The sequence below is a fragment of the Toxorhynchites rutilus genome, chromosome 3, assembly GCF_029784135.1.
Source record: "Toxorhynchites rutilus septentrionalis strain SRP chromosome 3, ASM2978413v1, whole genome shotgun sequence".
NCBI lineage: Eukaryota > Metazoa > Arthropoda > Insecta > Diptera > Culicidae > Toxorhynchites > Toxorhynchites rutilus.
The window spans coordinates 280,366,858-280,386,592 of NC_073746.1; the positions used below are offsets into that span (position 1 = coordinate 280,366,858).

Consider the following 19,735-nt stretch of genomic DNA (forward strand, 5'->3'; position numbering starts at 1 on the left):
GTGCCAACGCGTGAAACATCTCAGTGCGAAACTAACAGCTTTCGGGGCGAACTAGTGCGACACTGAGTGCGAAACTGAGTGAATAAAAAAACGTTTTGACAGCAGTTAGTGCGGCACTGGGGTTGAAACTGAACAAAAACGAATTCGCTATAATCGTTCACTTCCGGCATTATGGGATATCAAGTGTCAGGTTCCAACCAAGGCGCCTCTATATATACCAGGTGAAACAATCATATGAAATGCATTTTCAGCCATATTGGAATTGCTGTCGGTATTGTTTACAAACAGCATCCGAACGCTGCCGGTGGCTCTCTACAAACTGCTACGACGCTTATTCGAACGATGCCTACTATGTTCGACTTTCGAGAATTTATGTGAAAAAGAAGAGATGATTTTGTAGAATTTCATTCTCATCCAATTCATCCATTACTCTCGCATGTGAAAATGCAAAAATGCCGTATATCCTAAGGTGAGGCCGTTTCGTTACTAAGTTGTTTAGGGGAGCGGTATATGAAAACAGTACGGAAGAAAGCAGAAGGAGAATTATTACCTTGAAGCGGGATAGAGACAGACTGATGACTAGCGAGCTTTTGCACAAGCGTATTGTGCTTTATTTACAAACAAAACACAGTAGATTTCCAAGATGGCTGCAGAGTGGTTTTTACCAGCTGTATGACACCCGCCATGTTTTTGGTGCCAACATCTAAAACGTCAGAAGTATTTGTTTTCTTCAAAACAGCGATCCGCGTTGACGGCAGTGAGCTTCGTTTGCTAGTTTAGGGGAGCGTCAAAGAATAGCTGATTTCCAGTCGGAGTGAACGTTTTCAAAATTAAAATTATGAATGTAAATTAGCTTTTCCATATCAAATTAGTATTCTGTTTAAATTGAAAACATTTTTGTTTGCAGGTGGGCAAAAAGTCTCATACGAAAATTGTTTATGAAGAAAACTTTATATTATAAAGAAAAAAATCAGCAACAATGTTGGAATTGTATGACCATATGGTTGAATGAAAGTCAGAAATACGTGTTTCTAATAATCAAATAACATAATGTGAAAATTTTCATTCAAATTTTAAAATTTGAAAACCGGCTCCGTGTCTTCTAATCTGGTAGAGATTACGCTAACGATTTTGGGCCGACCCAAATTATGGCTCTAGCTTGAAGTCGCCACCAGACGTCGACGTCATCGCGAATTACCAATCTACCACCATCTGACATATCGTGATGTCGATGATGAACTTTTACAGCAGAGGGATAGTGAGATAGGCGGTGACGGTAGGTAGAGTGAGATAGCGATAATCGTGTCATACACCTGGTTTTTACACATTGGCCTACCGCAGGATTTACTTCTAGGTGCCTTGGTTTTAGCAAGCTGGCCCACCTTAGGATATACTTCTAGGCGCCTTGGTTCCCAGGTGGTAAATTTATCCCACTTCACGAACACCAGGGTGCAATAGTATCGAAGGTATATTCGGATTGGTTAATGAAAGAATGTAGGAAAAGAATGAAGTGCTCTGAATATTTGCAATTTAGTACTATTTCGAGTTTAATACTAACGACTGTTCCAAAGTATGCTCTTTGAGTGAGTTAATCTTTTTTTCTTACTCAGATTTTTGCAACGAGGTCTTTTATCTCGTTGTTCGCACTCACACTAGTTCCACCATCTTCATCACCTTAATAACGACTCACTGGAACACCATGGTGATAATTCCGTTACAAACAAAACCGGCAGAAGGTGAGTGAAAGGTGAAGGCCGAATCATAAACAAGCGCAATAAAAAGGAAAACTAACGCAATGTTATTATGAAACTGTCACTATCCAGGTGGCTGTGATATTTAAGTTTAAATTCATCCCGCGAATTCCCTGTGTGTGTGTTGCTAAATATGCTGATGGCCTAGCGAATGTGGTGCGGTGGTAGATAATGTCCATAAATATAACAGTGCACTCGAATGGGCACCCAACGACGAGCAGTAAAAATCCTTTCGCCAGTCTCGAGAGCGTTCGCAAGGCTGACAATGAGGAACGAAGAAGGGCACGTTTGGAACAGGTGAGTGAAAACGAGTACTGTTGGAATCTTCATCCTTTGACATTTCGCTGATCATAGGTCCGTCAGCAGTCGAAGGAACTTGCTGCGAAAGTTCGCAGGAACTTCCAGAAGGCGAAACAACAGGAGCTGTGCAACGTTGAAAAAGTAAAGCAAGCAGAACTGAAACGCTGGAAGCAGAAGCATATTACCAAACTCCAGTCGAACTATCAAGCTTGTCTGGAGGATGTGGGCGAAGCTCACCGAGCGGCTGAGGCCGCTGAGCAATGTGAGATATGGTTTCAAGAGAAGAAGGCTACTCAGCAGGCTAATGCGCTCTTGCGTGGACGGCAGGCGGAGGCCAAACGGGCAGAAGAAAACCAAGAACGCGAAAAGAGGAAGGAATATAAACCCATGAAATCGGTTGGTGTGCAGGCGATTGTTCCAATTGAAAAGCCGCTAGAAAGCAAGAAACAGGGGACCGATGTCCATGCAGACGAAAGTGTTTCTTCCGCGAACACATTTAGTGCGTTTGAGCAGTTCAAAAAAGGGTCGATAATGAAATCAAGTCTACCAGCGGGAAACGATCGGCCCTTGATTTGGCCAGAATTTATTTTTTCGGACGAAGATGCTGCAGTCTCAGGTAAAAATAAAGAAAATATTCCATCTAACAACTCTCCTATCAAAACGATGGAAACACTTTACTACAATCCGACAACGTACACCTCACCGGAAACATTGGGCAACCATGTCCCTTCGACGACAAATTCTACACGGCCCGCCGCCCTTAAACCCTTTACACAAGTATCAGACTACATCCAGAGACGAAGGGAGGAGCGTTCGCAAAAGATCCCTCCAGTTTCAGCGCATATCGCGAGGGAACAAGCGAGCTATTCCTCCCAGAAAATCGTTCAATTTGACGAACATAGTGAGAACACACTTTCCTTCCCCACAAGTGCAGCCCTGGATCGTTCGATTTTGGAATCACCTCGCAAACCGGTACGCAAGCTGCTCGAACAACCAAAGCCCTTGCCACTGACTTCTGCTAATGTGCGTCCACCCATCGTACCACCGAAAGGGAAGGATTCGATTGCAAGTTCAGTGAAACATTCGACGCATGGGTCTGCCACATCGGTCGGGGAAGCCACCTCCAGGGTGCAATATTATGATTACAACACAAAGTACCGAAAAGAGTACGATCAGCCGTCCTCCTTGGTACAGCGCAACGAGAAGGTTGAGGGAGAGCTGAATGCGATGCAGGAAGCGAGTAGACTCGAGCGGCTGCAGGATGAAATGCTTAAGGCTAGAAGGTATACTATTTTTTCCGATTCACGGTCCTGTGAAGATACTATTTTTTAATACTTTTTTGTGTTTGTTCCCAGAAAACCTTCCGAAGGTACAGATCGGGCGAAAGTCGCGTTGGAAAAGCTTCAAACGCGCAAAGATTACGAAAATCTAAAGGCGGAACTGGACAAACTTGTGCGTGCTGAAAGCATGGTTAAAGCTCTTGACACGGTGGGTTTTTATTGTTTTTCAATTGGCGAATTTCATGCCGACTCGTCTTATGCGGGCGCTACACGATTCGTCCAACGTTTCACTCAAATGTTGGACTCAAACATTTGGCTCGATGAATCGACAAATGTTGTGATGAATGTGCTGCTACACGGTGAAGTGAATGTTCGATTCAATGCACTCGGTCCAAACATTCGGCGAGTATTTGGATCGAATGTTTATTGTTTTTATTTACCATCAAAAACGTTAGGAAACTGGATGACGATGCGAGTATTGAAATTGCTGCCGTAGCAATTGTACTGATATCGGGCTGTAAATTAAAAATGCTTGAAATCAACATTATTAAACTGCAATATTTTGAATTTTATGAATCAATTTCATAGTTCCTTCATCTAAAACTTGTAAACAAACCAATCTGTCAAAGATAGATTCGGACGAATCGTGTAGCGGTGTATCGAATGTCATCGTGTGCCGAATCAACGAATGACAAAAATCCTTTGACTAGTGCCACTCGCGTTGGAAGGTAATCCACAACGAACGGATTACCTTCCAACGCGAATATTCGACACTCGACATTGGAGGTTCGTAGCTCGTCAGTCGACTACACGATGCGTCGAATCATCGAGCGTCCAGCATTCGAGGGTGTTCGTAGCATCGTGTAGCGCTGGCTTTAGGAGTTGGCAGCACCATCCCAGATATCAGTGCAATGTTGTGGGTGTAAAGACGTTGGTCATTTAAGTGACTTTGCACAGTTGAAATATTCAAAAAAGAATTATACTATTTTTTGAAATAAAACCAAAAAGTGTTTTTCTCAAAAAAAAATATTTCAAAAATTGAAATCCATTTTTCTCAAAAACGTGATTTTTTAAATTTCAAAAAAATATAAAAAAAATATATGAATTTCCAACAAGTAACTCATATATTGGAAGATGGGCACTTTTACAGGGAAAAGTTTATCTAACAACAACTTTCTCATGTTTTCTTTGAAAAAATTACAACTAATTCTAATTTTGTTCAAAGTCCAGAGAGTGATATAGTGTATTCGACAAAGTTCTAGATCCTAATAAAATATGAACTTTTGTCGAAGACGTCAACTTTTTATCTTTTATAGTTCCTGGAATAGATGGCATTTTTGTATGGAGGCTCCTGAAAAACTCCACGTAACATTTTTTTTATGTAAATACTCTTGAACTTGTTCATGACGTTTTGCTAAATAGAAAAATGTTTGCAGAATATGTCAATCGCGATAGGGTAGGTGTACCAAATATGGTGGAGATTTTTTACCAACTTACAGAAATTCACGAATAAAAACTCTATTTTAGTTCAAAATTATACTGTTTCTAGCAGTTTGAACTCTGTTTTTGAAGATTCTCACTAATATTTCGATGTTTAATCGACTGAATTGTATAAAAAAAAATTGTTTGAAATTGTCACTTCGATGTACAAATTATGCTTATAGCGTTCCTGGAGTGTCGTTATAAGTGTACCCATTATGGTGATAGTCGGTTTCACATGAAAAGGTTTTGAAAAGGATTCAAATAATACTTCAACAATAATTTTTAAATAGAACTATGACTCTAAATCTCATTCTTAATATGCAATATTCCGTTGTTAATTCTACACTCGACAAAAATTAAAGTAAAAGAGCGCGGAAATTTTTAAGTGGTTTTAAAAATGCTGTAACTTCGTGAAAAACCAACACACGAAGATGGAATATACCTAATTTTAAAGCACCGAATTTAAAGTTTTGGGAAGAAATATTTGAATGTTCTATGTTGTTGTGTGTTGGTGTAGTGTAAAAATATCGAGAAATGAAAAAAAGATTTTTTCTGTTTTTTTTTTTGAAGATTTTGTAGATTAACACAGTATAGATTATCCAATTAACCTTATTAATACGGATTTATTTGATTCCAATAACGATCCTGTAGTAAAATACAGAGAAAAATAAACTTTTTTTTATGAAGAATTTTTCAATAATGCGAATGTTCCCAAATGGGAAGGCAGTTTTGAAGATTCCAATGAATTCTGTACAAAGTCCATTTTTGCTTTAACGAACGAAATTCATGGAAAATTTCTACATTGATTTTGAAAACGTTATCTTGGCACGTATTTTGTAGGTATTAAAAAATGTTTGTTTTGAAAATACTGCAGTAAGAACTTATGTTGCCAGATAAGTTTTTAGACTAGTGTATCCCCAAACTCCCTACGAACCTTTCATAATGATACGATAAGCCATTTTTTTAGCCAACGATCAAAGTTTTAAGTAAATTAGAGGAACTCTTAATCGCATATTTTACCAGAAGTACAAAGTGCTATGTGTACTCTTGGAATGAACAATTCGTAACTTTCGTTTTCATGCATTTGTGAAGAAGTATTCTCCTTAATTAATGTAGAAAATTTCAATAAATCATAATTTTCAGAAACACTTCTTTTGTTTTGAGCGAAAAACTGCCGTTCTACGCATAGTTGACTTTTTTTTTGTGAATTTTCACTTAATTTTATGAAACGATGTTTTTCTGCATAATCTTATGGAAAACACAAAAATTTCATTGTTTGTTCCCAGAATCAAAACACAAAAATTTTATTGTTTGTTCCCAGTAACAAAAAGATTATTGTGCTTTTCCATAAGATTATGCAGAAAAACATCGTATAAAAATCACTTTTAAAGGAACAACATCAAGCTCAATTGTACCATGTGAATATTCTAGGCATAACTGTCCCGCCATGTTTTTTTGTAGATCCATAATAAATGAATCGGTTCAAGTACAGGAATTTCATGTCATGCCTTTGTGGTTTGGAAGAACGAACTAATTCTCAAACAAATAGAAAAAGGTTAACAGAACACGTGCAATGCTTGTTGGCGAATGCCTAATAACAATAAGATTTATATTCTGCAAAGGTGTTGCAGATCACTCACTGCTTTCACACCACTGTACGATACACAAGTGATATCACTACCATATACTACATTTCGATGCTGCCTGCAATGACACCAATTGTGTTTACTTCTTTATGCTTTATGCAGTTTTACGTATAGTTTTCATATGTTACTTTTTGGCAAGTTTAACTTTTCTTCATAAACAGTTGTTTTTATGCATAATCTTTCGGAAAAACACAAAACAAAAATTATTATTTGTTTATAGTATTTCGAAAAACAACATCAAGTTCAATTGTTCCATGTGGACATTCCAGGCATTACTGTCCCACCATACATTTTTGAACCCGTAAAATATGTCTCCTATTAAACGGCTCACAGCTTACAAAAATATTCACAATATTTTTCAACATATTACTAATAGTAACTTTCTCCGTTTTTGACCCAACCAGCGAGCATTCTCTTCAGGTCTGCGAACAGAAAATAGTCGCTGGGGGCCAGATCTGGAGAATACGGGGGATGTGGAAGCAATTCGAAGTCCAATTCATGCAATTTTGACATCGTTTCAATTGATTTGTGATTTGTCCATTTTTTTCACAATAACAAAAGTTGCTTCACTCTCAATGCTGTAACTCATAAACCAGTCGACCGATTGATGTCTAATTTTGACACGTATCCATTGAAAGATGGTGCCTTGTGATAGTCAAGTAGATTTTTTGCAAGAGGCGTCATCTAGACATCAACCTTATGAACTTTTCAGCCGAACTGTTAGAGTCCCCGCACACTGCAGACTTTTTTTTCAGCCGATAGTCTGGTCGAGTTGGGTTGTTAGTGCGCACACCGAGCCAACCAAACAGTCGAGTTGGTAAAGATGATGATGATGTTGGATTAAAGAGGCTTTAAACTTTTCAGTTCATTCGCCTCTACTAGTTGGTAAAGAGTGCGCACACTAGCCAACTGTCGGCCGAATATTCTCGAAAGACTGAATTAAATTATGTTTGACACTGGAGAAGAGAACGGTGAAGGAAAATCAAAAAGAGATTCAGAGAGCATTGGGTGCATCCAGGGTTGCCAATATTTTTCAAAAAACTGGAAGATTACTTTAAAAAAAACTGGAAGAAAACAGGATCTGTTAAAGCGTTTTATTTTAGGAAGATCGGCTATGATTTATCTAAATGATTTTTTTACCCATTCCAATGCTTGAGAAATAGAATTTTCTTTGAAGCTTCGTGTAGTATTTATATCTTCTTCTTAAATGGCACTAACGTTGCTAGAGGAACTTCGCCGTCTCAACGTAGTATTACTTGCGTCATTTTTGTATTTCTCTATGCCAATAACACGCCTTGAATGTATTCTGAGTGGCAAGATCTAAAATACGTGTGTGACCACAATGCAAGTTGGAGGGAATTTCTATGAAGAAAAATTCCCCCGACCAGAACGGGAATCGACTCGGCCACGGGGGCACGTATTTATATGTAGTTCATAAAACTGTAACTGTATTTACTGTGAAATAATATTTAAGAGACGGTTTTATTTTGGGCAAAACATGAAGAGTCTCGTATTTATCGCTTCATGTCCATAAAATCGTTGATAGAAGATCGTCACAAACCCGCGAATAGTTCTATATATCAAAAAGGTACGGTTTAGCATGAGATACGAGGTAAAACCCCAAAGAAAAATACCATAAACAACTTCCCACAATATTGTTTCAATACTCGAATAAGCACATTCAATGCCAAAACAACAATGCTCAAGTATTACTTTGGTATTGAAATTATCAAATTTTGGTATTGAGCTATTGAGCGTTTTAGCTATTTCTCTCAATCTTTTTTGGTATCATGATCAAAATGAGGTATCTTTAAATATTTCCTCTTAGTCGAGGAAGTATTTTTGAAAAAATATGCATAGTACTATTTATGTATGAAATTCATGATATTTAGAACTAAAATTCCTCTGAGTGACCACGAGAAACTAATATTCATTTGATGTAAACGGAAGCAAGGTTACTTAGGTTTTATATCCATATCGATTGAAGTCAATGGAGACCATTTACTCTATGACCTTCTGAACTTTAGTAGGATTTGGAGGACCTAGAACATCTGATATTTATATTAATCAAAACACAGTATAGCTCATTGCTTCTTGGGGAAAGCTGTTGAATAAGATAAGACGAATTCAAGAAAATGGGAAGAACCAAATTACAACCTCACCTGTCGCAGAAGTTCATGAGGTAGATGGAACACGACTGAAAAACAGTAATTTTCACCACACGCATTGCATGCTGCCCGTATTGAATTCGGAATTGATTGAATTTGATTGAAATTGAGAGCGAATTGAACTATCAGCCGACGAACAATCATTGTGTGTGCGTAGATTGATGCTAGCCAGTACTGATTAAACGGAGGTCGATAGTTGACCGACCGAATAGTTTGAATGCAATCGGAAAGTCTATCAAACATTTTAATCGACCGGCACGGAATCGGTGTAGTGTGCGCATATACATATCGCTCCATACTGATAAGGTCGTCCAACCAATCTATCGGCCGATAAAATTCTGTAGTCTGCGGTGCTCTTAAACTTCATTATTTTGATCACACAATCCTTAGTAAATTTTTTTTTTCGCATGGAATCAAGTACTGATGTCGACAAAGGAGAGGTATCTGATTCTTCAAAATTATATTAGGGCCATTAAAAATATGATATGTTTTCTAAACTAAACGAAAAAACTTACTTATTTTTCTATTTCTGTCCTAATTTACATACTAAAATGTTATGAGTTAAACATTAATAGTATTTTTTTTTAAAGAAAACATGATAAAGTTGTTGTTAGTTGCTTCTTCCGATGTATGGGTGACTTGTTGGTAATTTTATGGGCTGTATATATAATTTTTGTTCAGAATTTTAAAAAAACATGTTGAAAAAAACATTCAAAATTTTGAAAAATTTCATACTCAAAAGCTATGAGGACTACAAAATGTTGGTTAAAAGAATGAAATGTTGGAAATTATTTTTGTTTTCATAGAAAAATACGAACCATTTTTTTTTGAAAACATTTAATTGAAGAATAAATTTCTTCAGTACAATTCAAAAAAAGGTATTTTTAATGAAAATTCCAACAATCTCCATTTAATGTTTGATCAAAACTTTGGAGGTATATACTCAAACACTATGAGTATTGAGTATTTCAAAAAAAAAAAAAAAGAAAAAAAACTTCAGACCTTTTCAAAAAGTAGTCTAATACTTTTTTGAATATTTCAACTGTGCAAACTTGCCTAAATGACCAATGTTTTTACACCCACAACGTTCCAGTGTAATCTGAGAATGGCCAGTCGAGTTGGAATAAAACTCGTCAATTCCTTCTCTTTTTTCCAAAAATGTTTATTTAACAGTCTCAATTAATGATTAACTAACCTTTACGAAGTCAAATGGGTTGGAAGATTCTCAAATGTATCCCATCTAATCCACAGACAACGAAAAAAGTTCAATCGGAAACCCAACAGCGGCAACGCTCAGAAATCCGCCAGAAACGTTTAAACGAAGCTGTTGAGGATTTGCTGAAAGAGAAGGTGTTGATTACATGTCCGCTAGTGAGGGAACCACCGGCGAATGTTCAACTACCCAGTAGACAACAGCAGGTGAACGTGGCGGCCGTAGGTGGCAACGCCAAAGCGGATAAGCCTTTTGGAGATGACTCAAACATCCGGCGGGAGCAGAACAGCTCCGATAGTTGTAGCACAATCGTCCTAGGACACGAACCCAACAACACGACACGAGCTGGTATATCATTGCCACCAGGAACCCAAGGAAGTGATAAGGTGTCAAAGTTAAAAGACCTTCTGGAGCAAATTAACACTCAGAGACAATTACTCACTGAGGAACTGAAGAAAGAACAGCAAATCGAGAAAGAAGTGAAATCGGCATTGGACGTAAAATCGACTCATTGTCAAACGGACGATGGGATTAAGCAAATTCAACAGCGACAGCAACAACTCGAGGAGCAACAGAAGCAGCTGAAGCAGAAGGAACGTGAGATTCTTGATCTCGAGAAACAGTTGAAGGAAAAAATGAATCGAATGAAGAGAGAAAAGTCCCAGCCGAGGGTACCGATCCAAGTTGAGACGAAAGGGTCAGCCACTGCGCAGGTGCAAGCCGTCCAAGAAGTACTATCAACAAGTTCAAGTGAGAGCATCGATTCTGGTTCACAGATACCCGTTAAAATTGTTATTACGGTCAATGATAAAACTCAGAAGAAGATCAAAAAGACCCCAAAGAAGATGGTTTCCGAAGGGCGTAAGCGGAAAAAAGCAGTGGAAGTCAGAGATGAGCCACCAGAGCCGCTAGCTGAACCGCATCCGAAAACTCCTGTCAAGGCCAAGAAAGTTCCAGTCAAAACTGTGGCTCCACCTCAACCAAAACCAATCCCAGATGCGGAACCATCCCCAATCAGCTCAACCACGTCCACTATTTATCGCCAACTGCCGGCGAAAATTGACAATCGGGTAGGCCAGTTATTGAACCAGATAAGTGAAAAGCAAATCGCAGAACAACCGCATCTTGAGGCCCCTAAGGTACAATCAAAACCAGCAAAAATTGTTCCAAAACATATGTTGAAGAAAACAGCCCCACCCCCGGTGACTTCCCGCGAACGGAATCTCAATCCCAACCTGATGCAATATATTGTCCGCTTGCTGGGAATGTCCCGACAATCCATCGACCAGCTCGGAGTCAGCTCGTCAACCTCTATTTCGACCCCGCACGAATCGGTTGTTAACGTGAGCGATAACCGCTCAGGCGCCGAAGAAACACCTCTTCCGATGGATGCATTTCGGATAGACAGATTGCGGCGCTTCATCGATGAGAATTACAATTTTTTGAACGAAATCGACGAAACGCTGAAGGATCAGCAGCTGGACGGCACGATGGATGAAAATATCAGCCGAGTGGAAGATATTTGGATGAAAACACTTAGTCGCAAGGAGCAGGAAATTCGTGGAGAGAAACCAGTGCAACCTCCGAAAGCACCGGAAGCCCCTAAACACCCCACTGAGGAACCATCACCGTCAGGCAGAACGGAAGGCTCCCTGAAATCGATTCTCAAATCCCCGAAGAAGGCGTCCCCAAAGGTGGCCAAAATTATCACACCGCAGGGACACGTAGAAGTAATAAACCTAAGCGATCGCGATGAGCAGGAAGTTCTCGCAAAGTACTCCCAGCTGACGGAGAACTGCAGCAAGAGAATTTCCGAACTCTCGGATATGATTCGGAAGGTACGGGAGGAGAAGAAAAAGCTGATCGAAAACAGTCTGTCTTCTAGTGAGCAGCAGGAGTCCACCAAGTATATGGATCTGCCTGTGCGCCACTCCGGAGAGACACCGGCGGCATTGCATCGCAGTAAGAGTGCGTCCAGAGGAAGCGTAGAAACGAGCCCCCCATCGGCGAAAGAAGATCCGATCAGTGAGGAGATCAATAACATTTTTACCTCGGCGAGACAAATTGGTCTAAGCAAGGACAGCGGAATCGCCATGTCACGGCCGGTGACGTCGTCCGATTTCCGCGATAGCCCTGATGCGCGTCCGCCGAATGCAGGTGTGCCTCAGTTCGAGTCATCGGAGGACTTGAGCTCCAGAGAGAAGCAACCGGTTGCTTTCGAACCACTGTTGAAGGATATCCCCAAGGTAGGAGACATATATTTTCATGTTCACAGTATTTTGTATATAGTTTCAAGAATATTTTCCCTGTTAAACCTCATTTTTTTATGAACGTTAATTTGTCGTTTGTTCTTTGGTAAAAAATATTTACCTAATTGATTCAACCTTCACTTTGAATCTAAATTTTGGCTCATCTATATCTATCCTACCAAATATCAGTGCTATTAAACGGTAATTTACAGGTGTATGGCACGATTATCGCTATCTCACTCTACCTACCGTCATCGCATATCTCACTATCCCTCTGCTGTAAAAGTTCATCATCGACATCACGATATGTCAGATGGTGGTAAATTGGTAATTCGCGATGACGTCGACACCTGGTGGCGACTTCAAGTTAGAGCCATAATTTGGGTCCCAAAATCGTTAGTGTAATCTCTACCAGATTAAAAGACACGGAGCCGGTTTTCAAATTTTAAAATTTGAATGAAAATTTTCACATTATGTTATTTAATTATTAGAAACACGTATTTCTGACTTTCATTCATCCATATGGTCATACAACTCCAACATTGTTGCTGATTTTTTTCTCAATAATATAAAGTTGTCTTCATAAACAATTTTCGTGTGAGACTTTTTTCCCCACCTGCAAACAAAAATGCTTTTAATTTAAACAGAATACTAATTTGATATGGAAAAGCTAATTTTCATTCATAATTTTAATTTTGAAATCGTTCACTCCGACTGAAAATCAGCAGTTCTTTGACTCTCCCCTAAACTAGTAAACGATGCTCACTGCCATCAACGCGGATCGCTGTTTTGAAGAAAACAAATACTTCTGACGTGTGAGATGTTGGCACCAAAAACATGGCGGGTGCCATACGGCTGGTAATTTTACAAGTAATAGTCAATTTTGATTGACATAAAAACTAAGTTCACCAACAAATGCAGGTGAAACCGGCACCCTTTGGTGTGGAACTGTCATCTCAATCAATATACTTGGCAACAGCTAAACCAATTTGAATGTGGCAACCTCCAAAGAGAAGGTATTCTAACTCTAGATGTCGCTGTCGAATATGATTCGAATCGCTCAATCGATTCCAGAGATATGGTCGGAAAAAGCTTCGATGAACATGGAGTATGGAAAAGAAATCATCAAACCACACCACAATTCAATTACTATTTTGATGGAATCTAAGACCACATTGAACACTTTCGGGAATGTTCCGGATTCCTCCAGGTGGTCAGTTTTTTTTACTTAAATCAATATCCGTCATACGATGCCTTTAATCACACTAGGATTCGACCTTACACATAGCAAGGTTGAGTTTATAATAGATTAATTTATTCATTAATTCATTATATTTTCGTAATTATGATGACAATAAAACTAATCAAATTCTTTTTGGTTGTAATTAGTTTATAACTTGTTTTTCGTTCAATGATGAAGGTATCAGTCCAATTCTTATCTTATCGAACAACTTAAATCCAACATTAAATCCATATCAGCTAAATAGTTCAATTTACTAATAAAAACAACTTGAGGAAAATAAATGCATATATGTTCAGTTAGTCTCAACGAACAACTTAAGGGTGGGTTTAGACTAGGGATATATTCATGTGAAGAAATATGATGAGATTTATAGAAATCGCATCAACCGTTTACACTAGCGTGAACTTCTATAATGAATATATTCATATCTTCGGTGAATTTATTCACCTGAAGTAGAACTGCATCCAACTTTAGTGATTTCTCACCAGTGAGAAATTCACAAGCGTTTACATATTCTGAATTTATTCAAGTTATATATACCTCCAATAAGTGTATCATATTTATTCTCACCCGTTTACACCTATTTTCACGTGAATAAATCCATCTATAGCTATATATCTCCCTAATGTAAACCCGCCATAAGAACAATAAATAGCATGTCTCGTGAACCACTTTCCTGCATTCAATACACGTATTTTATCCTTCGATACGGCTTTCCGGCTCTTCCTTGTTTGCTTTAGCGTTGATTTGACCGTAACTGTCCGAAGTAATCTCCGCAGCCTTTTCTGCCACGCGTTTTGCACAGTCAGTCACACACCGTCGAGTCATCTTAGGAAGAGGACAAACTTTCTCTGGAGAAATTGTAAACGAGCTGTTTGTTGCTTGACTATCATGCTTTGAGTCATCAACTGCTTCAGACGGTCCCGCTGTGTTAACTTATTTGGGAACTGTGTCCTGGTTGCGGGAAGTGCGGACAATGGTTGATCGGTGATCAGCGACGCTGCGAACGAACTTCTATCAAATATCAATATCAATCCATTGACCGCATTGTTTCTGCTTCTCTAAATATAGTAGCCATAAGTGGCATTATATTGTACTGGCTTATGTCATGCTCAGCATTGTTTCGCAGAAAATCCTCGGCGGCCTTGGAATAATATGTCTTGAATGAGATCATGAACGACAATAAAATTGGCTTTCTATGTCAAGTAGGTGCTCCATGAGCTCCCCTTCCTTCTCCGCCGTAAATATGGTCTCTCTTGGTCCTAGTTTCTAGATTACCACCTTCCGCAAAACGTGATCTTGTAATGTAGATCTGGGGATTCCAAAACTCGAAGCACATCTGCTAGAAACTCTACCAGCGATAGCATCTTTTGCAAGCAGCGAGGCATCTGAAATAGGTAAAAAATGTGTCTCAATAACCTTCAACTAACCGCAGACCATGGCGGACTTCCCCCACTCAAAGAATGACGATATCACCCCAACAACACATACTTTGTTAAGAAGACTATTTCTAATAATTTATTGCTTTAACTTACCTCAATTCCAATCCCATTGATAGTTAACAATCCAGGGGACAAACTGCAGATCAACGAAAAAGGATTTGAAATTTCGTGCAAGAATAAAAGCTTAAACTTCACTACCGAAAATTGCATCCGGTTGCGCACCATTGGTATTCGCGTTTATTTGGATTAATATTTTGACATTTGGCGGAACACGGTGGCTTCGATGTGATTTAAAACGTCTAAAATGATAAATACTAACATGAACAGTGTTCAAAAGCATAGTTAATCTGAGTTTTCTAGTAAAACTCAAGAGGTGCCGGTGTTACTCTCAGTGCCGAGCTTACCCCTAATGCTATCAACCCTCCCTCCAGCGACGAAGGGTGTCCAAAAAAATGTGCTGTAAGCTGTAAGGCTCTAATCGCTGCAAAAGTGGATGAAGATAGAGCACGAAAAGATGCATTGAGAGAGGGTTTGCTTGTCGGACAGAACGTTGATTTCGGAATGGTGCGAAAAGGTGGTAAATTTGACCTGATAGCGTCATTGATAACCAGGTCTGTATCGCTGCAGAATCACCTATGATTTCGTCTCTCTCGTTTCGCAGCCGCTTTATGGTTCGGCTCAGACCGGAAAGGATATAGTTTCACGTTTATGCTCTCCTTTTTTCTCTTAGAAAACACTCTCCAAGTTCATTTTATAATGTGGTGTAATATTATCACGCATTTATGCAACAGCATCAGTGGTTATATGGATAGCGTAGTTATGTAAAGACTGTAAAACAGTCTTGCATAGAGGCGAATGAACTGCAAAGTTTAAAGCCTCTTAAAAACAATGAAAGAAAGAAAAGTCTTGCATTCCACCACCACCTACCACCAAGAAAGTGTATCGCTATCTCCACGATGGGTGGCCTACAGTAAATCCTACAGAGCCGGAACTCAAACGGTTCTTCTACCGGAAAAATTTCCTAATCACGGACGACGGTGTATCATTTTCGGTGAGCGCCTAGTTATTCTTTCGATGTACCGTAAGCGCTGCCTCGATCAGCTGCACCGTGGCCACCCAGGCATTCAACGTATGAAAGCGATTGCACGGTCATATGTTTACTGGCCATCCTTGGATGACGACATTATTGGCTACGTCAAGTCCTGTCGTCATTGTAGTGCATCAGCGAAAACACCACCTAGATCAGCACCGCTATCGTGGCCTAAATCCAGCAAGCCTTGGGAACGTGTCCACATGGACTACGCAGGACCAATTGATGGGGACTATTTCCTCGTCGTCGTCGATTCATATTCTAAATGGCCAGAAATAATCCAGACCCTTTTCACAACCACAGAAGCTACAATTGGCATTCGCAATGATGTATTCGCTCGTATGGGGATGCCCAAAACACTGGTTAGCGACAATGGGCCTGAGTTCACCAGTGCCAAGTTCCAGGCCTATTGTGCGGAAAACGGAATCGAACATTTCACCACCGCACCATTCCATCCTCAATTAAACGGTCAGGCAGAATGTTTTGTAGACACGTTCAAGCGGTCCGTTAGAAAAATCCAGGAGGGGAGAGGCACCATAAAGGAAGCACTCAGCACCTTTCTGCTTGTTTATCGAAGCACTGCCAATCCGTCCGCACCAGACTGCAAATCGCCTGCTGAAATAATGTTCGGTCGTCCGATCCAAACCTGTTTGGAATTGCTTCGGCCTCCAGCGCCCCACGTCAATGTGAACGATCAGAAGCTAAAGCGAAGTTACCAGCGTGATGATCCCGTTTTCGCCAAAGTCTATGTTAACAACAAATGGCATTGGGTACCAGGAGTTGTGCGCGAAAAATTCGGCAACGCAATGTACAACGTTTTTCTCGACAATGGAAGACTTGTACGATCACACATTAATAAGATGAAAGACCGTACTGTAGCTAACAAAGAACCCGTAGTCACACCCATTCAACGCAAACGGCTTCCTCTGGACATCCTTCTAGATGAGTGGAATTTGGCTCCATCAAGCGCTTCAATTCATACATCCAAGCTCTCTATTCATACTAAGCAGTTTTCGCCAGTACCATCAGGTAATGTGATTTCCTTGCTGTCATCGATACTGAACACCATGATACCACTTTCGGTTTCTCCACCGGAACTAACGTCGCCATTGTCATCGTCATCGTCTTTAATAGGGAATGTACTATTGTTTTTTTATAAGTCATTCCATGTCAAACCGATATAGTGATTCTCGGATTTTCGTCAAAAGTGGTAATTTTGTTCTTTTTGGCAAAACATTAGACCCATGTTTTTTTAAATTTTTTTTATTAGGGGGCCCTTTTCCATTTTAGGGTGGTCCGAAAAATATTTTTTTCCCTTTTTTCAACACATCAAATTAAAAAAATCGTGATATTTAGAATTATTCATGATATTTAATTTGTTATTTTCAGGTTACCAGCCGCGTGTTTTCAGCCGATTCAAATTCCCATCCAGCGACAGCAGTGAGTCAGGCTCCCGAGGCCAGGGAACTCGGCCTGGCGAAGCGCACCAAACCACCAATGGCCATAACTCGATACAGTCCCCAGCTTGAAGAAGCGGTAGCAGCTCACGAGTTGTCCACAATACCCGAGGTGGAAACGCCCGGGGCGTCCAAAGTGAACATTTCGATCCCCGCTAGCGAAAGACTGGATTCCTCTGAGCAACTGCTGGTTGACGCGCGCGACAAACTACTAGACTATGCCCGATCGATCGGCTACGAAGGATTCCCGGTGTATGATGAGTACGTGCGTAGAGAAAATTTGGAATCCACTCGGTACGACCCGGAGAAGACGAGTCAATCGAAGCTCAATGAATTGCTGGAGGTTACCGGTAAGAGCGATTTGTTGCGCTACCAAAAGTTCCCCGTTCCTGCTCCTGAGATGAATATAACCGGAGAAACTCTGAAGGGAAGTACCCTTGGTGGAGAAAACTCCCTTCCTGGAGCGGCGAGTAATTCCAGCTCGAGCGCATCCCTTCCGGATGTCGTAGCTGAACTCAAGCGTCGAAACATAATTGACAAATCATTCGAATCGTTGGATGATTCGAACAGATCAACTCCAAATTCTCTGGAAATAACAGCCGTTCCACCCGTACGGAAGTCACCTATGAAAAAGAAACACACTAAAAAAGCGAATGACATGACTACCAACCGAACAAGCTCCGAAGTGACCGAATCGCTGGAACGAGATCTTAACACGTTGGGGTTAAGATGGGCTTCGTCTATGTTGAAGAAAAATCAAGAATTGCAGCTACTGCAGGATCATTCCAGTAGCTCTTCACTGTCATTGGCAGATGACATTCGGCGAGCTGCTGCTGCTGGGAGGAAACAGAAATCAAACACCACCGGGGACCTCGACGAGTCCCAACCGCATGCGGGTAAACCTTTGAATCTCAAGGAATTCATCGCCCGCGAGCTCATGATTCGCACTCAGTCGGACCTGAATTCTCTCACGAATTCGTCCAGTCCGTGCAGCGTGCTGCTGAAATCCCTGTTGGACATTAGCCATATCAACACCTCCACACCGGAGTTACTGACACAAACAACGGACAAAAATATACAGCGTACCTCGACGCCAGTGGCGACCAAGTCGTCTTCCAGCGCGTCCAGAGAGAATGGTGGTGGAGCGGCGCGTGACGCCAGCATAACGCTTAGTAATGGTTTGTTTTCGGGCGAATCGAGGCTTTCTTCGGTGCGGATGAGTTCATCCTCGGGCGAGGAGCACAAACTAACGATTCCGAACGCCCGGCTCGATGTGGATAAGTATAGGAAGAAGGGAGGATCCGAGTAGGAGCATTAGCTGAAACACAGTCGAAATTCTCACTCAGAGTGTCTGTTTTTAATAGTATATTATTAAATGTTTTATTTTATATTTCAGCCCTAAGCATAACCGCATGTTATATCAGATAAGCAGTGCCTTGTGGCGATATTGCCGGAATAAAATACTGACGATTAAGGATTTTTTTAAACAGATAACAGTTGCATTTATGGATTGAATCGTTGCTCAGATATTTAATTGGAAAATTTTTACATTTGAATTTGCAGGCAATTTTATATAGTGATAGTAAAATGCGTAGGTAAGCTTAAATTAGTATTATGTTATACATCTGATTGTCCATCGTTGGATTCAGACGCGGAAATGCTAGAGCATGTGCTGATGAGCTCAGTATGGAACTAGTGAAATTATTCAAAATAGTAATATTTAAGAAACCTTCGTCTTATAAACGTATAATTAGTTGAGAGTAGTACAAAAGAGCTCTTTAATTTCCAAAGAAAACCCCTTATGAAACAGCGGAACCCTGTAATGTTCGCTGGGAAGAAAAGTTAACCAAGGGAATTAGTACGGTTAAAATTAATATTCAATCGAAAGAAATCGACGAAAATGACAAAGAATATCATTCGTCATCAAAGAGAGTATTGCTAGATCGTTTGAAGTATTGATGTTGGTTTATTCAGGTGACTCATAAGTTTCTCGGAACACCGTTTCGTGGAGTGGTCTACAGTTCGCGTTACATAATCACATCACTTATCTCAGTGAATGTTGATTTTAATCCTCCCCACTAACAACTATCCCTTCTATGATAATCGCTAGGGAATTACGCTATAGAGTCGACCTTATGGGTGGGAATATTATACTAACATTCCTTCCTTTTCTCTGACGAATGTAAGGATGTGGCCGGCGTCTATTCAAAGCTCAAATGACCTTGTTATTTCTCTCAGTGTACAGTCCACCCAAGCTCAAGCTGAAGCATGATTTCGATGATTTCGGTTTATTCACTGTCATACAGGCAAGGCATACACAGAGCAGGCTATGGGAGAGCATTTTTAATGCCCTTTTAGGGTGCTCATACACTGTTTGACCAAAGCCAAATATTTGACATATTTTAATAGATAAT

The 19,735-nt window shown here is 40.1% G+C and overlaps 1 protein-coding gene across 3 annotated transcripts; it reads left to right on the top strand.

Moving 5' to 3' along the window:
* Positions 1-1,556: 1,556 nt before the first annotated feature.
* On the top strand, positions 1,557-19,092 carry LOC129778024 (uncharacterized). 3 transcript variants are annotated; one of them, XM_055784658.1, is made up of 6 exons: positions 1,557-1,747; positions 1,824-2,048; positions 2,106-3,334; positions 3,407-3,539; positions 9,879-12,086; positions 17,254-19,092. In XM_055784658.1, exons 2-6 carry the CDS (start codon positions 1,923-1,925, stop codon positions 18,628-18,630), a joined length of 5,073 nt encoding a protein of 1,690 aa, XP_055640633.1. In that variant the 5' UTR covers positions 1,557-1,747; positions 1,824-1,922; the 3' UTR covers positions 18,631-19,092. The 3 variants fall into 3 exon arrangements, with proteins under 3 accessions (XP_055640633.1, XP_055640634.1, XP_055640632.1); XM_055784659.1 differs by having other exon boundaries at positions 1,557-1,736; XM_055784657.1 differs by having other exon boundaries at positions 1,557-2,048.
* Positions 19,093-19,735: the final 643 nt, after the last annotated feature.